Raw genomic sequence first — 21439 nt, 5'->3', positions numbered from 1 at the left:
TTGGTATTTTCTTGGAAAGTTGGTGGCCAAGGGTGTCTGGAATGACCAAACCGAGGTTAAAGAAGTCAATTACCTACCTACCTACCTATGTTACTGTTCGTAGGCGAGAGTTCATCGCTTACACGACGTCCAAGTGAGGGCCTGTTGTGGAAGGAGAAGGGGGGGGGAACCAATGCTCCCTTGGCCGCCCGTTTTAATTATTCCTCTACCAATTTTCATATTACATTACATTGTCATTCCCACCATTCGTAGTAATAGTTCATACACGCCTCTCTGAGCCCGGACTGCGCTCATAGTACCAGACGGCCTTGTCGGCCTTGGCGCAGCTGCTCGTGCTGCTGCCGTTGATGTCGGCCTCGACGGGCTCGCCCTTCCCGGCCTGCACCTGGCCGTAGACGTGGTAATAGTACCACACCTCGCCAAACACGGTGCGGCCGTCGTCCAGCGACCCCTTGCCGGCCTCGGTCTCGTTGTACCGCGGCCCGGAGCACCCGATGTAGGGCGTCGCGCCGTGGCGGGCGGCCAGCGCCGACTGGATCGCCGAGAGCGTGTAGCCGGTCGAGTTGCTGGGCTTGATGGCCTCGTCGGCCAGCCAGTCGTAGGTCGGCAGCCGGTTGAAGTAGTCGGCCGAGACGGAGAAGTAGTCCAGCACGTCCCTGTGCTTTTTGAGGGCCGATTTAGTGAAACACGAGGGAGCGAAGGTGCTGAAGCACGTGGCGTGTTTAGAGTACTCGTGGGCCCAGAGCACCGCGTTGGGTTCGTTCCGGGCGATCCAGAACTTGTTCATCCACCCGAGGAGGGTGCGGCCCGGGTGGCCGAGGGCGGTGAGGAATGTATCCACGGTCGGGCCCGTGTACGGCGGGACGGGAGTGCCGCCGGGTGTGCCGGTTGTTGTGTTGGGCGACGGGTGGGGATCATATTGCCGGTTGAGGTCGCAGTACTGCGTCCACGAGCCGTTGCAAAAGTCGGGCCACAGGCCATGCAGGGTGAAGGAGTTCTCGGGGAGCAGCTGTCCCTCGGACTCGAGCCCGGTGTAGGTATTCCAGAACTGCGTCGAAACCACGAGGCCACCGAACGTCTCGACACAGCACGAGTCGACCAAACCCGGCTGCGCGGCAGCAGAGCAAGAGAGGATGGGCTCGGCGAGATGGCAATTGTGGCCGCATGAACTCCGCGCCAGAACCGTGGCCGTTTGGACAGAGGCGGCCACCGCCAATCCGACTAGAGTAAACCTCGCCATGTGGGGAAATCTGGGGATGGTAATAAGATGAGGCGCTATAAAGCTCTGGCCCCAAGAACCGGGCTGAAACTCATGATATATATTCGTAATTTGTACACTCGATTCTTTTTCCTCATTTCCCGTCCCGCCGCTCCGGTTCTTCCTGTCGGAAGACCTTCCTGTTTCGCTGCACGTGGGATTCTGTTATCCCGGGCATGCTTGGTAAAGATCCAATGGGAGTTGGAGACAGAGGCACGACGAGCCCGTGTTCTGCGGCCCAGTTCAGCTCTCTCCACCCGCCCAGGAACCGACATGCCATTGGCCCAATCAGGCGGGGAACAGTTACATCCTGCTCACCGAGAGGCAAACTGGACATGAGTTCTTCGCTGTGTTGGTTGTATCCTTGTTCTTCGACAAGCGCAAGCCTGCCGTGCTTGGTGAGCTGTGAAATGGGCCAGAAAAGGGGGCCTTCTGAAATGGAACCCTGCCTTTCCCGGCGGGTTGGTTCACAAGAGAATGAGGCATCCAGCATGAACAAGATGGGAAAACCAAGGTGGGAGCAACATATTAACATTGGGAAAGATGCTGCCTTGAAACGAATTTATAGAACGAAGAGAGATGGTTGCATGGTTCAAAGACGACGACCCATTAATGGCACCGTTTGCGTCTTGGTTAAACTGTACATAAAAAGGCCCTCGCCGTTCCCTACATCATATTAAGGCGACGGTGTTTGGCACCCGGCGAAAAGTAAAGAAAACTACCTATCCATGTGTAGCGAAGGCCATGGCATATGCTCAAATCCGTCAGATATCTTGCCACGCAATCTTCGGCGATACGGTGTTTGACGGCGTTTAGACTGTCGGCTGCGTGCTTCCGGTCGGCGCCGAGGTCGCATAAAATGAGGAGCTTGCGCCGTACTTGAAGTTTGTGCCGCCGTACGTAAAGACAGTCGCGGTCGTGATAGAAAACGAACATGTCAGCGCGTTGCTGCTTGAGATGGCGCACTTGCTTTTGTTGGAAGTGAAGGCGAAGCCTGAACCTAGATTCATCTGTTAGTTAAATGACGGCTAATAACGACGGCAAAGCCGGAAAACATACCGCTCGGAGTGGCCGTGAAGGTCGCGCAAGTGCCAGTGGTGTACCACGTTCCAGCACTCCGAATGGCGGACAAAGTGTAGGTGCTGCTCGAGGAGGGCACAACGCCGGCGGCAGAGAGCCACGAGTATGACAAGAACGTCTGAAACAAGCTCACGGTTCGGACAAAGTAATTGATATGGAGGAAGTGGAGAAGGAACGCTTCATGTTCGCTTCTTTACTGCGGTGCTTTGTCCAGCAATCTCGAGGATAGAGTTGAGCCTGCTAGAGTCGAGATAAAGATTGCGATGGACGGGATGTACTGCAAGGCTGGAACATGTCGGCCGTGAGTTCGATAGAACGAAGTGCCAACAAGAACCAGATTCACTGCCGGAATCGCTGTACGAGGCGGGCAACATCCATGGATGCATGTGGCGCGCTCGGCGGGCCCGTACGCGGACGCGAATCTGACGAAGCACCATATTTCATAGCTGGTTTAGGTAGGTAGGTACGAAGGACGCCGTTTCCGGAAGGGGCGACAGCATATTGGACATTACAGATAATAGTAGCACAAATCTCCCTCCGTCGTCGACATGACTTCCCCAATGGTAGTCGACTCCCCAGCATACCCCATATCAATAACATCCCCCAACTCGGCCAAGTCCGACGGCGGCTCGTTCCCCCACGTCCGGTGGGCATACGAACCCGACCCCAAATCCGTATACCGCGCAGGGCCGGGCCCCAGGGCCTGCCACATGGTCCAGACGCGGTCCATCTGGCCGTGATGGACCCAGAAGGCCGGGTCGCCGGGGGAGGTGAAGAGGTCGCCGCCCGGGTCGCCGCCGATGGTGTAGTGGATGCCGCCGTGGGGGCCGATCTCGACCGTGTAGGGGACGCCCTCGGACACGATGCGGAACTGGTCCACGTCCGGCCGCGTCAGCAGCTGCAGCACCGTCGTGTAGTTGGCGTACCGCATGTTCATCGCCCCGCCCAGGTCGCGCTTGAGCCCGCGCGGGTTGTGGCCCAGCCCGCCGAGCGGTCCCGGTGCCGTGTCCGCCAGCCCCCCGACGGGACCCAGGTTGACTACCATGTCCGCGAAGGGGCCCGTCTTGACGAGGCCGCCGCCCACGCCGGCGGGGAGGGAGATGTTGCCGCCGCCTACGCCGGGGGGCGGGACGATAACGGGCCCGTCGTGCGGGATGTACTCGCCGTTGCCGCCGAGGCTGGTGGGGTCGCCGTTGAAGAGCGGTGAGTTCTGCGGCGCGCGCGCGTACTTGGGCCAGTCCCAGTACGGCTGGTAGCCCGTGTAGCCGCACTCGTCGCGCAGGGCCTTCTCGTACTGGTGGACGAACCAGCGGTGCCACGGCTGGAACACGCCCGAGTAGTGGATGTTGAGCGTCTGCTGGATGTGCGTCACCACGAAGTCGTCGAACCGCGACTTGGCGCCCGGCGCCACGCTCTCGGGTGTGCGCGGGGGCTTGCTCTGCAGGCACTTGACGGCGTTGACATAGGCGAGTCTGTCCTCCTTGGATAGCGAGCCACTAGCGAGGAACGTTTGGTCAGCAACATGCAAGCTGGAAGCTCTGAGCATCTAACACTTACTACTCCCGACGGAAGACAAGGTTCTTGACGGTACAACTGGGTGTCTCGCCGCGGTCCCGGAGCTCGTTCTCCTTGTCAGTCAATTCTTGAATGACCCGGGACTTGGCCTGGTCGATGAGATCGGCCAGTTCTCGCGACTGGGTGAGATCCCGGCAGCGCACACCAGCGTGGACGGTGGCTGCCGCAAAGGCGGCTCCAAGCAAGGTGGCGGCCTTCATGTCGATCGATGGAGTGCGGAATGAGAACAAGAACGGGATGCAAGAGGAGTGGACGAGGACTGCATAATAAGGACCCGCTCCCTCGTGGCATGCCCGGGGATTCGGCGCACCTTTCCAATCCCGAGGCGTCGCAAGCCTAGTTTCTTTCCGAGATTTGGACTCCAGTAACTAACTTCCAGTTGCTGTGGTATCAATTCCAAAAGTGGACGTGAGGTTACACTGGCTTGAGAACTGTGTATAGCTGTTCGATACTGTGACGTGATGTGTTTCTGCCGCCGGCAGTTGGGTTTGCTCGGGACTCGCCACCCTTCCAATTCGAGACACCGTCCGGCGGCAGTGGGCACCCGACTCGGCCGGTCCATCCGACGGGACAATGCATTCCCGGAGATTGGTGTTGAAAAACGAACGAAGGGCGATGAGGGTGGGGGAACCGTCGGGTTGACGGATCCGGCTTGTGTTGATGCGATTGGGCCCGATGTCTGCCCCTTGCGTTCGAGGTTGGATTTGGGATTTTGAGCCTCCACTCTGATGATCATTCTCCTGAGACGGGAGGTGCTGTGAGAGAGGTGGACCGATGAGTTCGACTGGCCGACGAATTGGGGTTATGACAGAAGTATGACCCCTGTCGGTCAACAGGGAACTGGGGACGGCGGGTTCAGGCCGGGTTTATAAAGAAAACATAGAAAACTTCCTCCATGCCCCGCTGTCTACCCCTTGCTCCCCTCTGGCAGTGGCGAAGTCGACGTTGGGGACAAATTCTGTGTCCCATAACGACATGGAAGGTCAATGTCTCCATCAACGACGGGAGACGGAGGCCCTCAAATAGTCAAGGGATGACCCGGGAATGATGTCGCCAGGGACAACAGGTGACTTGATGATACTGAGAACTGCTGCCTTACAAGTGGATTACAACCAGACGTCGGACGGCAGTTCATGCTCCTGAGTCGGTGCATGAAGATCTTGACTCCTCATACGGACAGTGGCTCCAGACCGAAGAATCGGATTCGGAAGGATGACAGAACGAGATCGGAATCCGGGAATCTGAGTGGTACCTGAACCCCTGTTCTCAGTTCCCACTGGACAGACTTTCCTTACGAGGTACCGATGAGACACCCAGAAAAGGCCGAGGTGGCTTCTGATACGGCACTCGTCGACTTGGCAGGAACCTTGCTGTAACGTGCAGCCCTTGACGTGGAGCCGGACCGGCGGGAAGGTGACCGTGGAAGCAGAGGCACATGATATTTTCTGTGTCCCGTACCCCAGGTCCGATTAAGAATAGACGTCGTCCCCTTGATCTCTGATCTTGCGGTTACTTCCGGTCGAGATCCATCGAACACCGCCAGTTATCCGCTCAAGACAGCGACCTGTCTCTGGGCACCCCATCAAGCCCGTCAACATGTCGGGCGCCGCCGATATGCCCCCCGATGAGAACCGGGGCCCCGAGATCCTCGCTGTCTGCGGAGCCCTGGTGGGACTCGCCCTCGTCGTGGTGATGTTGCGAGTATACGTGAGGGCAAGGATGGTTCGACATCTTGGTATCGACGACTACACCATCATCGCCGCCATGGTATGCAAAGCCGTTCCACGTGTTGAGTTAGGTACTGCCTGTTGGACGGGCAGTCGGTGTGACCGTCTAACTAATGCCATGGCAACAGGTAGTCATGTTCGTCGAGATGATGATTATTATTCCACAAGTCAACCTCGGCGGTGGTCGCCATGTGCAGTACATCAAGCCGGAGGAGAACGTTATCAAGGGGTTGCACCTCAACTTCGTCACCCAGCCGCTTTGCCTCATCGCCCTCTGCCTGACGAAAATAAGCGTCGGCTTCTTCCTGCTACGTCTGACGCCCTCTCCACGGTTCCGGTGGATTGTCATTGGCACCATGATCTTCACCGTCCTTTCGGCTAGCGGGAACTTTTGTGAGTACCTAGCCTCGGTGGCGATAGGAACCACCGAAACTGACCAAGCTAGTGACTGTTTTCTTCCAATGCCGACCCCTAGCCCTGACTTGGGACCCGTCCGTCGAAGGAACGTGCATACCACCGTCCAACCTCAAATTCGCCGCCTTCTTCAACTCTAGCGTTGCGGTGTTGACCGATATTCTCTTCGCCCTCCTGCCGGTCCCCATTCTCTGGAACGTACAGATGAACTGGAAGGTCAAGTCGGCGGTGGCGGCTATCCTGTCCCTAGGCATCTTCGCCGCCGTGGCCGCAATCGTCAAGATCACCTTCCTCGGCTCGTACGGCCAGCACGGCGATTTCCTCTGGGACAGCGCCGACATCACCATCTGGTATGTACCACTTCCATCCCCCAACCCCTATTCCCTACAACCTGGCCATAACCGCCAACCACCCTCCCACAGGACAACAATCGAAATCAACGTCGCCATAATCGCCGCCTCCTTCCCCTGCCTCAAACCGCTCTTCAAGACCCTCTTCGACGGCACCTCCGCGCGAGGCCGGTACTACCACTCCAAATACAAGCGCTACGCCCACAACACCCCCTCCTCCCACCACCACCACCCCGGCAGCAACCCCAACAAGAACACCACCAACAAAACCACCACCACCACCACAAAAAGCACCGGCAGCACCGCCCGCTCCGCCGGCCGCGCCTCGCGCCGCCTCTCCGTCAGCACCATCCTCAGCAGCCGCGCTACCCCCCACCCCACCCGAGTTCGAAATGTACGGCTCCGGCGGCGGTGGCAGCTGCGCGGCGGGCTCGACGAGCGGCAAGTTCTCGACCGAGATCAAGTCGGCGGCGGGGTCCGAGGAGAGCATCCTGCCGCCGCCGGCGGCGCAGGACCAGCAACTCTGGGGGGAAGGGGGCGGTGGTGGTGGTGGTGGTGCTGGGGGGGGGATTACCAAGACTAGTACGGTGGTGGTGAGGTATGATGAGGAGGAGGAGGCGGAGAGGCGGCGGTCGGGGGTGTGGCGGGGATAGGGGTTTGGGTGAAAGGGTGCTGGTGGTGGGATGCTGGGTGGGGTTTTGTGCGTTTTTGGCTTTGTTTTGTTTTTGTTTTTTTGCGCGGCGCTATGAGACGGGACGGGTGGGCTTTGTGTTATGTGACGGTAATGGGGTAATGGGGTTGGCGGAAGGTTGTGTTTCAAGGCTGTCGGCTGGGTTGATACCATTTCCACTAAAATGTAAGCTAGGTAGGGAGAGTCTTGCTTTAGAAATGACGGGCTCACGCCCAGAACGAAGAAACACCCAAAAGACTATACTTCTTTCATCCCTGCACTTGCCAAATGGGTGGGTTACCATCCAAGATTGTGGGTTAAGTCATTCGTCACGACGGAGGTGACATTTTCGTTGGACACGGCAGCGGAATGGAGGGAACGGGGACAGGTAACGATGCAAATGCAATATGTAACACAGAAGTCAAGCTATATACTTGCAAGGTAATGCAAATGTGGGAGGAAGTATGTACAAAAATTGAACTGCATGATCATCAGGCAGTGAAGACAACCAAAACTTCCAACTGAGTAGGTAGTGTCCAACATATCAGCATCAAGAAGTGTACTGAGCAACATAGCCAACCTCCATCATGGCGCCGTAGCCGTCAAGAGTCTTGTCGTTAGGGTAGCCGGGCTACATAACATCACATCAGTACGTGTGTCACCAGCGGGGAAGTCAATCAGGGCTAGGTGAACTCACCCAGTTGCCGCCAACAGCAACATTCAAAATGAAAAAGAGGGGCTTGGCCGTCAGGCTGGCCCACACGCCTTCGTTGTTGAGTTGGTCTCCGCGGACCTGGTGGAACTGGTTGTCGTTCATGAACCAGGTGATGGACTGGGAGCGCCAGTCGCCGGAGGTGCGGTCCCAGACGATCCGCCACCGCTGAAAGTCCTGGTTGGGGATGGACGCCGTGGCGCCACGGCCGGTGGGCTCGTTACAGACGCCGCCAGGATAGACTATGAAAAGCACCATCAGTTACATTGATGCCAAAACCATGATAGGGGTGTTATGGGCAAGCGGGACGAACCGTCACAGTGAATCGTCCCGTAGCCGGTCAACTTCCCGTTGACCGTCTCCATGATATCAAGCTCGCCGCACCCAGGCCACGCGGTTCCCGACCGGATCGAGTCTCCCAAGAGCCAGAAGGCTGGCCACATGCCTGCCTTAGTGTCGATGTTGTTACCACCAAAGCGGATCTGCGCCTCAGCCATCGTCCGCTTGCCTGCCTGCGGCGTGAACGTGTACTTGGACTCGAGTCTCCCCGAGGTCCAGTCTGAACCGTCCTGCCAGGGGACAAGCTGCAGGGTCTTGCCACCGCTGGTTTGGGCGTTACGAGGGTCCCGCCTGTACGTCTGGAGCTCGTTGTTGACGCCGATGTTTCCATCGATGATGTTCCAGTTGTTCTCGTTCGGCAGGGAGTTGGTCGGGCCGGCGAAGGTTTCGGCCCAGACTAGCCGGTAACCATCATAACCCGGTGCGTCCCAGGCCGAGACGCTGGTACCCAGGATGGGAAGCAACGAGACGTATGAAGCGAAGCGCATTGTGGAATGGTAAGTGATAAAGAGGTATAGAACCGGATGTAATATATACAAGGAACGGATAATGAAGTGAAGTTCGCCTGGAATGTTGGAAAAGGAATGTCTTGGATCGGTAAGGAGCGACGAGACAAAGCACGAAGGAATGAGGAAGTCTGAGACTTTTTATATAGTCTTTATGAATCCATACTCAGACCAAAGTTCCTAACTGGAATGCCCAGACAAGCCAGGGAAATGAGCAGGGGTTGGGGCAAGCGGGCGAGGGACGAAGCACATGGGAGTCTGATACCCACCCCTAAGGAGTGTGTGGGGGACGGCCGAGGCCAATGGAACCTGCCCATTTGGTACCGCCTGATCGGTTTACTACCGCATATTGCCAGCAGAGGGACGGGCTTTTCTCTCATGGTGGGCGTGCGGTGCGGGCAGGGGGTTGAGAGATGCTTGTCAGGAGGCAAAATGGGTCATTCGTTGAGGAGGCGGAGGAGGGGTCCGCGGTCCGAGCTGCTTGAGAGCGTCTGCCCGCCGTTTATGCGGCCCAGGCCGGTGTCAAGACGATTGCGGCGAGATGAGTTGAGCCTCAAGGACCTGGGCGTCGACCAATAGCAAACGGGAGGGTAGGTCAAGAAAGTCGGCCGGCAAGGGCGAGACCGACGGAATGCTTTACTGTGGTGGCAAACAAACCGGAAATCGGAAATCGGAACCGTCCTTTTCCAATCTTCATGGTTGATGTTTTCGTCGACCGAGTGTTCGGACACTGCATTGAGGGCCAAGGGCCGGTCGGGGAGAATCGACGACAACGTCCATCAAGTCCGTGTGGGTGACCCTTTTCCCCGGGTTCGGGGTAGTATCGGGCGTGCTTTTGCCGCTGTAGCGTGCGTGAAACAGCTGCCTAGCAGCAGTATCGCCGAGATGGCAGCGTTGTCTTGCAGTTCAAGATGGAAGCGCCAACGTGTAACGTTGTCTCCATCTTGAGCACCTGCTTTCGGTCTTGGTCATGCCGTGGCGCGCGTGCACGATGGTGTTGTGAGGTCCGTTTGGTCTTGCCTGTGACTTTTTTTTTCTTCGGGCTCGTGGGAGAGGTCTTGTGTGGGGCTCCCGGCCTGATAAATCTGTCAGGTTCCAGATGTGCCCGTTCAAACAAGAAGGAAGGCGTGTCTCGAGGACAGGTTGATGCGGAAGGACCCAGGGACGTTATTGGTGGACCGACAGATGGTTCAGGGGCCACATGCGCCACTTGCCCCTTCTTCGATGAAACGGAACTTTCAATTCGTCAACTCCCGTCGGCAAGCGCGATCCAGGAGGGAGATCCGGGCGGGCCAACCCCGGATCAGCCTTTTCACCCCACTTGCTTTTTGCCCCACGTGTGAGTATCATCTGGCAGTTTCTGAAGGGGAAAGCGGGTGCCTGACAGGTGCAGACCCTTCTGTCAAATGCCACGGAGCTTCCATCTAGTCTAAACCTTCTGGTAGCAATCACTGCAACCTTAGTCACCAGGTCCCCTTTTATCGGCCCGACCAGCTGCCCCGACGCGTTTGAGAACTTCGATCGATACCACGACAGACTTCACTTTCACCCCCTTTTAGTCCAGATCGCATCTTGGGCCTTCCTTATTCATACCGTGCCAAGCGGACCATATCGCCCCGCTCCATTAGCAACCTTAAACTGGTTCGTCCGATGCTGCAACTGATCACATCTTTCCCCGATTTCGACTTCAAGTGCGCCATTTACAATTACTACTGCTGCGAGGGACTTCTGCCGTCCACAGTGGAGGACTGCTGAGGTTCCGCATCCGTGAGTTCTGGGCTCACCGCGCCCCTGGCAGCTTTTACTCATGAGGAGACGGCCAGCAGTCCCAAAGAAGCTGTGGGAAGTCACATGCAAACGAAGCAACAAACCACGATCGGTTTTCATGCCGAATGTGATGCTACCTAGGTAATCATACTTCCCAGATGAGCATCATGCCTTGGCGCTGAAATATTCAGGGGTAGTGTCCCGGACATTCCCAGCAGCCGAAAACTGATCACATACTTGGTACCTAGGTACGGGCTATATATGCTGACCGGATAGAATACCTACCTTACTCACGGTAGCCTGACTTTCATCTCTTATAAATGTGCTATCCCCCTGCCTCATGTTTCTGCACCAGAAGCAGGAAGGAAGAACATCCACGACCCCGATCCGGCGGCGCCTCTGGGGTGATTCCTCGACACATGAAGAAATGGATCAAACCGCCAATTGACCCACAACACAATTCCCGTGCCCCCCCTCTCCGTCTCAAAGACAGTAAACGTCGCCCAGGTACACGGTACAGTCTGAAGCGTCCTAGTTAGCGCACCGAAATACCGCCGGTCTAGTGGCAGAGAAATCGACAATACGTACTGCCCTTGAACATATGGCGGGAACGGTTGGTGTGGTAGTAAGCGCACTCGCCTGACGTCTTGATGACAGACGTGTTCATCTGAGTGCAGGATTCGTGGACCCAAGCTGTAGAAGATGTGATGCATTAGTTCGAGGCCACTATTTCGTCTGGGGTGACTCGCCGTTGCCAACGCGGTAGAGCTCCTTGCTGGCAACCCAGATGCCGTTGGGGTCCTGCCTCCAGGCGTTGGTGCCGCCCGCGAGGGAGAGGGCGGCAGCGATGATGCTCGAAGTGAAACGCATGTCGAAGATGGTGATGATTAAAAACCGGATGTTTGGCTGTGGTGGTTGAGCTGAGTTCGGGAGTGATGAAGAAGCCTTGTCGGACACGAGAGAGATATTTTGGACCACAACTCCGAGGAAGAGGTGCGCGTGGCCGAATGACGTGTTTGGTTCCCTTTCGCCCCCAAATGCTTATCCGCGGCGCCTCGTCTCCTCATTCCGCAGTAGGGGGGATTGGGGGCTGAATATTGTGTCCGCGTCTCGTCTTCGCTGCACGCCAGTTACGCGGTTGGTTTGCGTCTCCCGGTGAGAGATATTGCTGCTCAATGCCTGATGCCCACTCAAAGATGAACGTGGCGGTAGAATAACAGGAGCGCACGCAGCGAGGGCGGGGGGGGATGAATGAGCCGAAATATACGAATATGGCGCAAGGTGTGTGGGAAAGCTTCCACCGAGACAATCGCCCTTGGAATATCATAACTCAGAGCTCAAGACAGAAAGCGTCAGATACTAGCACGGAGTAGCATATACCTACTTTCATACCTAGGTAGGTAAATTGAAGCTTCGCAGGATTTGACTCAACCCAGAGCATGTGCGGCAGACAACTGGAAGCATCCTGTCACTCGAAACCCGGTGGATGGTTCACTTGGTTCGGAAATCACGAAATCGACAAGCACAGCCGTAGGACTGCCAAGTGTCACTAACAACAACAATCATGTATAGAAAAGTTGGAAGCCCTCTCATATCCAACCGGTCAGCTCCAGCGATATGACTGCAGGATTGTCGTGGAACCACGGTGAAGGGAACACCGAGCGATTGGCACAGATGTGCCAGAGGTGCCAAAACGGGAACTGGCTGCCGATGGGAGACCTGTCGGAACGGTTCACACGCCGCAAAATAAAAAATAAGACCAACCTGTGGGAGGATTTGTGGAATGAAACATTTTAATTGGTCCTACGCCACGCTCACGACGCAGCCCGAGCTATTCTTGTAAGAGTGAGCCAAAGTCCATGAGAAAGGTCAAAGTCTACAGGGCAAGGAATATTCTAACCTTTTAGACAGCAATTCTTTAATATGTTGCGTTGCGAGAGGGGGTATTGTTAATGCACAATTCAATGTCGTTATTATCTACTAGGTATCTTTCGGCCACTACAAGACAACTATCGCTATCACTAGAATCTATATCTTCTAAACTATTCACGGAGCTAGCTTCCACAGCCCGCTGCAACCTGGGCCGATCCACCGTCGGCAAATAAGAGAATGTAAGTTCGCAACTCTGTTCCCTTTTTTGTTTTGGCTTGATAGCCTCTCACTACACGTGTAAGACGTCGTTTTCGCCTCGCCGGAGTTATATTAGTATATCTTGTATTGAAGGCCTTCCCTCCCTCGTCCAAGCCCAGAGCTCGGTATCTATCTTCCGAGAGAACATTAACAGATCCCAACTGTGATTCAGGCACCCCGTCCAAAAACAAGTAAATTCCCAGCAACCCCAGCCAACGCCCTTGAACAGCGAAACAGGAGCGAAGACAAAAGAAGCAGAGATCGTTGCTCATCCGCTCCGCCGGCGGACAGGATACCCGGCATCCCCTCCCACGATGTGACCCTGGCACCGACAAAATGTGAATTCCACCAACCAGCGATGTCAGCCTCGACAACTCTCCTCCTCGCAGGAGAAACCTCCGAGGGTCTGGCGGTTTCTGTTGGCATGCGGCTCAGATCCAGATATTCCGCCGTTACACGATTGTTGGTGGAAAACAAACGACACCCAGTGGTGCGGATGAAGCCCCAATTTACACGGGTACGCGAATGGATCCCGTGGTAGGATCGACGATATTATGGTACCATGTAAGGTGCCCTGGTCCAAACTATTTAAAGGGCGGATAAATGAACCATCTTCTGTTCCCCGGTTATCGCTTTCCCAGGTGTCTTCTCTCATCGCCAACATGCTTCCCTCCATTGCTCTGGGGCTCTCGCTCACAACCGGCGCAGCGGCGGCGGCACTCGACGCCCGCGCCGGTCGCACGTCGCCACCGGAAGGGTGCCTGGCCGTCGGAGGCTCCGCGACCTACAAAACGGTCCAGTCCGCCGTCGACGCCCTCAGCACGTCCACCAGCACGGCGCAGTGCATCTTCATCTACAAGGGCACCTACGAGGAGCAAGTCTACATCCCGGAGCTCAAGTCGGCGCTCACCGTCTACGGCGAGACGCCCGACACCAGCAGCTTCGCCGCCAACACGGTGACCATCACGCAGAGCCGGAGCCAGGACGACTCGCCCAACAACGACGCGACGGCGACGCTGCGGGCGCACGCGGGCAACCTGCGCGTGTACAACGTCAACCTGGTCAACACGCGCGGCAAGGGCTCGCAGGCGGTGGCCGTGAGCGCGCAGAACGACCGCCAGGGCTACTACGCCTGCCAGTTCCGCGGCTTCCAGGACACCGTGCTGGCCAACGAGGGCGCCCAGGTCTACGCCCGCAGCTACATCGAGGGCGCCACCGATTTTATCTTTGGTCAGCGTGCCAGCGCCTGGTTCGATGGCGCGGATATTCGCGTGCTCGCGGCGTCCACCGGTTACGTCACCGCCAGCGGCCGCGACTCGGCTTCGAGCTCGTCATACTATGTGATCAACAAGTCGGCTATCGCAGCCAAGGCAGGGGATAGTGTGTCGGCGGGTGCGTATTTCCTCGGTCGGCCGTGGCGTAACTATGCTCGGGTGGTGGTTCAGGACACTAGTCTGTCGGCGGTGATCAATGGGGCTGGGTGGAGGATCTGGAATGACGGCGACCCGAGGACGGACGGGGTTGAGTTTGGGGAGTATGGGAACACCGGTGACGGCTCAAAGGGAACGAGGGCGAGCTTTGCAAAGAAGCTATCGGCTGCCGTCAGTATCTCAACCGTGCTGGGGAGCGATTACGAGGACTGGGTGGACACCAGCTATCTGTCGTAGGTCCTGAGATACCTACCTACTTGATGAGGTAGAGCATAGCAATGGGAGCACAGTGCTATTGTTTTACATAGTTAAATCACAATGCCTGCCTAGTCGTACATATCACCTTTCCCTTCGAGCCTACCTACCCCATCCAACCCCCTTTATACATTCCCAGCCGGCGAAACATGAATCTGCCAGTACCGCCTCCAGTCCGCCCACTCGCCCTTCTTCAAATCCTCCACCATCCCATCCCTCCCGCCCTGCCCCGGCTTGCCCATCCCCAACACCGCACCCTCATCATACTGCGGAAACTCGGCCTTCTCCGCCATCAACCCACGCACCTCCCCACCCGCCAGAAACGCCAAAAAGTCCTCCACCACATGCACATACTGCCTCAAGCCCTCATACACATCAATCGTCGCCCCCGTCGTAAAGCTCAACAACCACGGCTCCAACAACGGCGCGTCCGTCACCGACGGATGCGAGGTCCCAATGGACGTCATAAACCAACTCGGGTTCCCCCGCTTATTATTCCCCTCCACAATCCCTTTCACCACATCAAAATGCGCACGCCCCCCATAAAAGACACTCCTCTTACTACTCCACGAATTGCTGTGCACGACGAGCAGCGGCACGCGCACGTCCTCATTGAGCGGGCCGCTCTGCTTGCCCGGGTCGAGCGCGACGGCGGCGCGGAAGGGGCGGGCCTGCGTCGGCCCGCCGCGCAAGGCCTGTAGTGCGCCGGTAGCACCGTAGCTGTGGCCCGCGACGGTCATGGCGTGCGTGTTGAGGCGGCCGGTCCAGTGGGGCAGGGTGTGGCGGCCTTCGTGGTGGTGGGGGTTTTGGGAGGCGATTTGGCTGCCGTGCCCGGCGTTGATGGCTTTGAGGATGTGGACGGCTGCTTCGATTTCGGCTTCGCGGAAGGAGAGCTGGGCGTGGTGGAATTCGGCTTCGGTGAGGGAGAGGCTGTGGTCGGGGGTTTCGACTGCCGAGACGTCGAAGAGGAGGCGGGTGCGGTTGGGTTGGTTGGGCTGTTGGATGATGGTGCCTGGGGAGGAGCCGTCGCGGTGCTCGAGCATGGCGACGATGTGGCCGCGTGCTGCGAGCTCGCCGGCGAAGTGGGAATAATCGGTCCTGGCGGATACGGTGCCGTGCGAGAAGATGATGACGGGGTAACCCCCGACCGGGCCGTCCTCGCTTGGTTGGGTATGTGGTTGCTTTTCCTTGTTTGTGCGTTTCTCTTGGGACGACGGCGTGGCATAATCACTCAGGGGTGCATCAACGGCAGCCGGGATGGTGATACCGCCGACCAATGCATCGATGGCAGTGGTGAAGAGCTTATCCGTAAACCAGTTGCTGATATGGGCTGCTCTGGCATACCCCTGAGCTCGAAGGGATAAGGGTTGCGGAACCCACGTATGGCGCTTTGTTTGACCAGACGCTGCCACAGCGGTATCATGGTCGGTAGGGTAGTACAGCGAGAATAACACAGTCTCTAGTTCGAATGCCTTCTCATTCGTTCCCTTGAACCGAGCTTCATGGATGGACCGCGGGGGTGAGACTGGGGCTTCGATGTCAATAGTTCCAACGGCATACGGCCCCGTGTGTTTCGGCAGGGGATGGGCAAGAAGAGGCTTTGAGAAGAGGTAGCAGTAGACTGCATAGACCACAGCCAGCAAGACGACCACAGCTCGAAGCCTTGGAAGAAAGCCCCTTTGTCTGGCTACCTGCTGTGACTGCCTCTCTTCCTTGTCGAGGACATCAAATGAGGGTTTCATGGTGCCGGCAAATGGGACATATAACAAGCTTGGAACTTGTTATCGCATGGATGAAAGTTGATATGTTACTGTTGGTCAAAAGCGGCTTGTTTTATGTGTGGACGCCTGTTGCGTGTATGATGTCATTTCCTACTCGAAAGAACCTGACTTCATTCGCCCGCTCCTGTATTAACGCGTCATATCACTCGATCTGTTGATATTTCTCAAGGGAATATATGTGAAGGCCACCAATTTGATGTTTTTATGGCGCTGAGTGCTCATTTATGCCCGCGCGATGGTACTGGTATACCAAGGGCTAACGGTGGTACCTGGCATTGAAGCTGAACGAAACGAAAGAGAAACAACGGTTTTCTTTCTTTCTTTCTTTTCCCTTTTTAAAGAAAAGGTCAAAAAGGAAAAAAGGAAAAGAAAAAAAGAAAAAAAGGTAGCTTTTAGAAACACCAGCAAACGCCCTAAGAAGATTATCAGCCGACGTGGTCTATACCTACCTACCTGGGGTAAGTTGACACGAATTGAGGGGCCAGGCGCCTGTTAACAATTCCTCGGTTGCGCTCCGTCGGGCTGATTTCAAGTTAACCCGGAGATGAATGAACATGGACCTCCAGTATCCAGTCTTCCAATCTCCCAATCGTCTACAATTTCTACTCAACCTCTCTACCTTGATATCCGGAAATTTCCAGTTTGAGTTGTATAAAAACCTTTTGGCAACCAAATATCTTACGAAATTTCTCATGACCCTTTTCTTCACCCATGTGATTATGACCACGAAGAAGTTGGAGTGAGATAGCGGTCAGGGAGATGTTCGTTAAAATATGGGTAGCCGTAAACCTCGTCGAGGTGCTCAAACCCGGTTTTAATACTCCCGTTGTTGTATGATAAATGTTCACTTTATACGAGCACTGGCTTTCCCCGCCGGCCGGCATTGTGCCTCCGACGATGTGCCAGGCTAGTCCCTGCTCAAACTCCGAGCTTGGCGGACCTGATGATGTCACGGTCCAGTGAGCATTCACGTTTTCGCTTGCGTGGGGTGTCGCGTGGGATGTTCTTTCCGTTAACCAATCACACCAAATAGCAGGCAACAACTCCCTGCAACGCCTGCAGTCGGGCTTTCAGTGGTGGATTGCGCGATTCATGGCGGCCTTGATGCAAGAAACATTCCATGTCCTTGCTAACAGCCTGACTGCAGCGTTTCCCCGCAAAGCTGTTAAACCATCGAAACCGTCTTTTCGTGTCTCAACCCCACGCGGCAATCCCTGTCTTCGCGCTTTGCTGAAAAATGGCAAGTGCTTGTCCCGATAGAGTCGAGTCTCCTCCCGGAACCACGGGCACTCGCTGGGGATGCCACCGGGATACCACCAGGATGCGTGCAGGTGAGGCCCCTCGGCAGTGTTGCAGCAGGATCACGAACCGGTATATCCCTGGCTTGTGCCAACTCTTTCGCAGAACCTTAAACAATCCGGTTGCCCCCATTGTCGGGAGTGGTGTTGCAGTTTCTTCTGCTCCTTCCTCCCACCCTCCTCCCACCTTTCCGGTCCCTGATCGACACCGTTTCTTGCCAGAACCGGCCAGTCGACCCCCACATAACACTCCTTTGACCGCCGCGGATTCCGGTATCGTTCGTGTTCAACTTTTGGTGTTGTCGCTGGTCCTGGCAAAAACACATGATGCTTGGAAAACTCAAGCCGAATCCGACCAAGGACGACGACGTCTCCATCCGCAACCATGACCGCGACACCACCACCGAGGCCGCCACAGGCTCCGACTCGGACGACTTCCGCGCCATCGACCCGAACAGCGGTGTCAAGCGCGGCCTCAAGACCCGCCACCTCTCCATGATGGCCCTGGCCGGCATCATCGGCCCCGGCCTGCTCATCGGTGCCGGTGGCGCCCTCTCCGCCGGCGGGCCCGCTTCCCTGTTGATTGGCTTTGCTGTCATTGGCGTTATCGCCTTCTCCATCATGCAGAGTCTCGGCGAGCTGACGACGCTGTATCCGACCGGTGGCGCGTTCACCGCACTGAGTGATCGCTTTGTGGATAAGGCTTTTGGCGTGGCCGTCGGGTGGAACTATTACATTGTGTGGTTTTGCGTGTTAGCGAACGAGTACAATGTCATTTCGAGCATCATGGTTTTCTGGAGCGACAAAGTGCCTATCTGGGGGTATTTTCTTCTCTTCTGGGTGAGTCGTTGCCCTTAGATGTGGGAGGGGCTCAATTGCCACGGGGGCGAGCTAACACGGTGACAGTTCGCGTTTCTGGGTTTCCAACTGCTGGGCGTGGAAACGTTTGGAGAGGCCGAGTTCTGGTTGGCATTGATTAAAATTATCGGCCTGATCGCCTACTTCCTCTTCAGCATCATGTTAGTTTGCCCCCCCGTTCGAACCCCTGGATCCCTCTGACAGCAGACAGCTACGCATCCGGCGGCGTAAAAGGGGCTGACGCCATCGGCTTTCGGTACTGGAACGACCCAGGTGCTTTCGCCGACGGCTTCAAGGGCGTCGCCTCCGTCTTTGTTTTCTGCAGCACATTCTATGCCGGCGTTGAATCCGTCGCGGTGGCAGCCACCGAAACCAGGAACCCCGGCTACGCCGTGCCTCTCGCCATTCGTCAAGTCTTCATCCGCATCGTCGTCGTCTACATGGGCAGCGCCTTCTTCTTCGGCTTGACTTGCCCCGCGAACGCCCCCGACCTAATCGGTGGCAGCAGCCGTGCCCTGCGCAGTCCAATGACGATAGCCCTTCAAAACGCTGGCTGGGAGGGCGGTGTCCACCTCATCAACGCCTTCATCTTTGTCACCTGCGTAAGCGCCGTCAACAGCTCCATCTACATCGGCAGCCGCACGCTCCTGTTCATGGCGCAGGACGGCAAGGCGCCCAAGTTCCTGGGCTGGACCGACAAGCGCGGCGTGCCCATCCCGGCCATCGTCTTCACCAACCTCTGCGGCGCCCTCAGCATGATGAACGTCAGCACCGGCGCCAGCCAAGCCTACAGCTACATCGTCAACCTCAGCGGCGTCTCGACATTCCTCGTCTGGGGTGCTATCAGCTTCACTCATATCCGCTTCCGCGCCGCGTGGAAGGCACAGGGCCACACTGAGAGCGAGCTGCCGTTCGTGTCGCTGTGGTATCCCTACAACGCCTACTTTGGGCTCTCGGCCAACTTGTTCTTAGCCCTGATCCAGGGGTGGGCGACATTTGCGCCGTTCAACGCCGGGTCGTTTGTCGATGCGTACATTTTGCTGCCGCTTTTCGGCGTCATTTATATCGTGTACAAGCTGATATTCAAGACAAAGCTGTGGAAGGCGCATGAAATTGATCTGCAGTCCGGGAGGCGGAGGGATTTGGATGAGGCGAAGCAGCCAGAACCGGGACAGCAAGCGGGTACGAAATGGTGGAATAGGGTTTTCAAGAGCGTATGATGTGGATATGAGTTTTATGATGCCGTTTTGGTTGGGATACCCTTTGGATAGTGGAATGTGCGGCGTCGGAAGTGTTACGCCTGAATCTAATTCGGATTTTCTCAGCTCATTTAGCTGACAGAAGTGCGGCGGTGATGTTACTAACCAGAACAGAGAAAACCAGTCTGCGATTGAACTCTTCAACTGGTAACTAGGGAGCTTCATATCTCGAACACTGAAGTACTGCGAATCAAATTGTAACAGAATCCGCGAAATCTATTGTACAACACGCCTGCCAAACATATCTAAAGCCTCATGATACCGACCGTCACCTTCTATGTGCCACGTCCCTCATTTCTCGTAATCCCAACGACTCTTGTATACCAGCTGACCGCTTAAGCGTTGAAGGTCTGAGCCCTCTTCTTGAGGCGGTAAGCCACGGCCCGCTTCCGAGCACCCGCGCTCATGGTGAAGGCAGCACTGCCACCGAACGGCCCAGCCGCCGCCCCGTTGCGAACGCGCACGACGCAGACGTTGTCCACGCCGGCAACCGTGGCATCGCAAGTCATGCCCTGAGGCATCTGGACGGTAAGAGGAAAGTCCTTGCTAGTCGCCAGGCTCAGCCCCTGGAACCCGAGGCCCGGGACGTCCTGCGTCACCTGGGCGCGCTGGAACGCATCCGGGTCGGTGCCGCCGGAGGTGCCATCGATGGCGGCGTCGAGGGGACCGGCCCCGTCCTGGTTGATCTGCCACCCGTTCTGTCAGCCACCTGCACTCCCGCACCCCTCAACACACCAAGAATAAAACTCACCTGATGAAAGACCATCTCGATCGTCCCATCATCCGCACAGGTCGGCATGCCCGACGTCGCCCCCTGCCCGGCCATAGCAGCCACATTACTCTCCGTCGCCACCGCACTATCCGTCCCCCGGTTACCACCACCACCACCACCGCCAAACAACCCCTTCAAAAACTGCCTCGCCACCACCCACGCCCCACCATCCCTCTTATCATTCCTACCCCCCCTGTTTCCGCCACGGCCCAACCCACCAAGATCATCCTCCACCCCGACAGAAGCATTCGCCGCATTGACCTGCTGGGGCGCGGCGCCGCTGCCCATGAAGGCGGCGACCATGGTGGCGGCGTCGATGGGGCCGTTGCCCTGGGTGCGGCCGAGCGGGCCGACCTCGCCCGAGCGCATCTCGCGGTCCCGGATGATGGCCGTGTCGGCCTGGGAGCCGCACCGGTTGGTGGAGCAGTCGCGCGGGGTGCCGTCGGCGACTGCGGGGTGGGTGGTGGTTAGTGGGTGGTGAGTTTTTTGGGGGGGGGGGGGGGGGGTTCGGATGGGTTGGGATGGGATGGGTTGGGATGGGTTGCCAGGGGGGGGTGAAAGGATGGGTGATGTGGACATACTGGATAGACCCGGCATTTCGACGCCGTTGGCGCCGCGGACGAGGGTGACTACGCCATGGGCGGTGGTGGGCGTGGCGAGGAGGGTGAGGAGGAGGATCTCGTAGGGATGCATGGTGGCTAGGTAGGTGGGTAGTTGGGTTTGTGTTCAGGGTTGAGAGTGCTGAAAGTTGAAGATTATAAGCAGAATGCCGCCAGGGCTAGAGCGAAGTAGAAGACCGGTGGTGGTGAACTGAAAGGGGCTGATGAGTCGAGGAAGCTCTGCTTGCTGAATATTCTTCTCGTTCATTCAAGGTCACAACTCGATGTCTTTATACCTGTGTTTAACTTGCCGACTTTCCCATCTTCTTCACACTCGAGGCCTCCTCAACCGCCTCTTTCGTCGATATCGCAAGCCCGACCCGAATCCGGGTTGGCCTCTCTGGGCAAGAAACACGAGGCGCAGCATCATGACACAAGACAAAACGACACAGTTGTTGAGCGCTAAACTATCAAGAGAGAAACAGGGGTCCAATCGCATCTCATGGTCGATCTGCCGTCTTGCCGGCGAGATCTGTGGGTGTTTCTGGCCGGGCGATCAATGTAACCTCACGACAGTCTTGGCTGCAGTGGTTCGGGTATGAGCCCCTGACTCACCCCGGAACTCGTAGCTTGGGGCTTCAGCTGTCCGTCGTTTCAGG

General features: G+C 56.8%; 9 protein-coding genes across 9 annotated transcripts; 3 read left to right on the top strand and 6 right to left on the bottom strand.

Moving 5' to 3' along the window:
- Positions 1-229: 229 nt before the first annotated feature.
- B0H64DRAFT_399946 (ribonuclease T2 family protein) lies at positions 230-1430 on the bottom strand. Its single transcript, XM_062804033.1, has one exon. It carries the CDS (start codon positions 1238-1240, stop codon positions 260-262), a length of 981 nt encoding a protein of 326 aa, XP_062657693.1. The 5' UTR covers positions 1241-1430; the 3' UTR covers positions 230-259.
- Positions 1431-1586: 156 nt separating this feature from the next.
- On the bottom strand, positions 1587-4326 carry B0H64DRAFT_462792 (tyrosinase-like protein). Its single transcript, XM_062807568.1, has 4 exons — positions 3896-4326; positions 2923-3834; positions 2318-2400; positions 1587-2258 (listed from the first exon to the last, which is right to left on the bottom strand). The coding sequence occupies exons 1-4, from the start codon at positions 4111-4113 to the stop codon at positions 2071-2073; spliced, it is 1401 nt and encodes a 466-aa protein (XP_062657692.1). The 5' UTR covers positions 4114-4326; the 3' UTR covers positions 1587-2070.
- A 1183-nt stretch (positions 4327-5509) lies between these two features.
- Positions 5510-6405, top strand: B0H64DRAFT_462781 (uncharacterized protein; the record flags this gene model as incomplete). The annotated part of the gene is made up of 3 exons (XM_062807567.1): positions 5510-5680; positions 5769-6033; positions 6086-6405. Coding segments are annotated over 3 exons (756 nt in total), but the record flags the coding sequence as incomplete, so codon positions are not given.
- Positions 6406-7673: 1268 nt separating this feature from the next.
- On the bottom strand, positions 7674-8716 carry B0H64DRAFT_181276 (concanavalin A-like lectin/glucanase domain-containing protein). The gene is made up of 2 exons (XM_062798925.1): positions 8100-8716; positions 7674-8028 (listed from the first exon to the last, which is right to left on the bottom strand). The coding sequence occupies exons 1-2, from the start codon at positions 8611-8613 to the stop codon at positions 7748-7750; spliced, it is 795 nt and encodes a 264-aa protein (XP_062657690.1). The 5' UTR covers positions 8614-8716; the 3' UTR covers positions 7674-7747.
- A 2165-nt stretch (positions 8717-10881) lies between these two features.
- B0H64DRAFT_443260 (uncharacterized protein) lies at positions 10882-11268 on the bottom strand (the record flags this gene model as incomplete). Its single annotated transcript, XM_062806702.1, has 3 exons — positions 10882-10919; positions 10987-11065; positions 11158-11268. 3 exons carry the CDS (start codon positions 11266-11268, stop codon positions 10882-10884), a joined length of 228 nt encoding a protein of 75 aa, XP_062657689.1.
- A 1439-nt stretch (positions 11269-12707) lies between these two features.
- On the top strand, positions 12708-14320 carry B0H64DRAFT_399934 (carbohydrate esterase family 8 protein). Its single transcript, XM_062804032.1, has one exon. The coding sequence runs from the start codon at positions 13083-13085 to the stop codon at positions 14193-14195; it is 1113 nt and encodes a 370-aa protein (XP_062657688.1). The 5' UTR covers positions 12708-13082; the 3' UTR covers positions 14196-14320.
- B0H64DRAFT_181207 lies at positions 14268-16051 on the bottom strand. The gene has a single exon (XM_062798924.1). The coding sequence runs from the start codon at positions 15953-15955 to the stop codon at positions 14339-14341; it is 1617 nt and encodes a 538-aa protein (XP_062657687.1). The 5' UTR covers positions 15956-16051; the 3' UTR covers positions 14268-14338.
- A 1470-nt stretch (positions 16052-17521) lies between these two features.
- B0H64DRAFT_181200 (amino acid permease/ SLC12A domain-containing protein) lies at positions 17522-19557 on the top strand. Its single transcript, XM_062798923.1, has 3 exons — positions 17522-18132; positions 18199-18311; positions 18362-19557. Exons 1-3 carry the CDS (start codon positions 17617-17619, stop codon positions 19368-19370), a joined length of 1638 nt encoding a protein of 545 aa, XP_062657686.1. The 5' UTR covers positions 17522-17616; the 3' UTR covers positions 19371-19557.
- Positions 19558-19592: 35 nt separating this feature from the next.
- B0H64DRAFT_361456 (uncharacterized protein) lies at positions 19593-21248 on the bottom strand. The gene is made up of 3 exons (XM_062801732.1): positions 20763-21248; positions 20161-20630; positions 19593-20095 (listed from the first exon to the last, which is right to left on the bottom strand). The coding sequence occupies exons 1-3, from the start codon at positions 20872-20874 to the stop codon at positions 19745-19747; spliced, it is 933 nt and encodes a 310-aa protein (XP_062657685.1). The 5' UTR covers positions 20875-21248; the 3' UTR covers positions 19593-19744.
- Positions 21249-21439: the final 191 nt, after the last annotated feature.

This window comes from Chaetomium fimeti, assembly GCF_033439085.1.
Source record: "Chaetomium fimeti strain CBS 168.71 chromosome Unknown B0H64scaffold_5, whole genome shotgun sequence".
In the NCBI taxonomy this organism is placed as follows: Eukaryota; Fungi; Ascomycota; class Sordariomycetes; order Sordariales; family Chaetomiaceae; genus Chaetomium; species Chaetomium fimeti.
The sequence above is the reverse complement of the archived record's forward strand: the minus strand, read 5'-3'. Positions and strand labels throughout refer to the sequence as shown.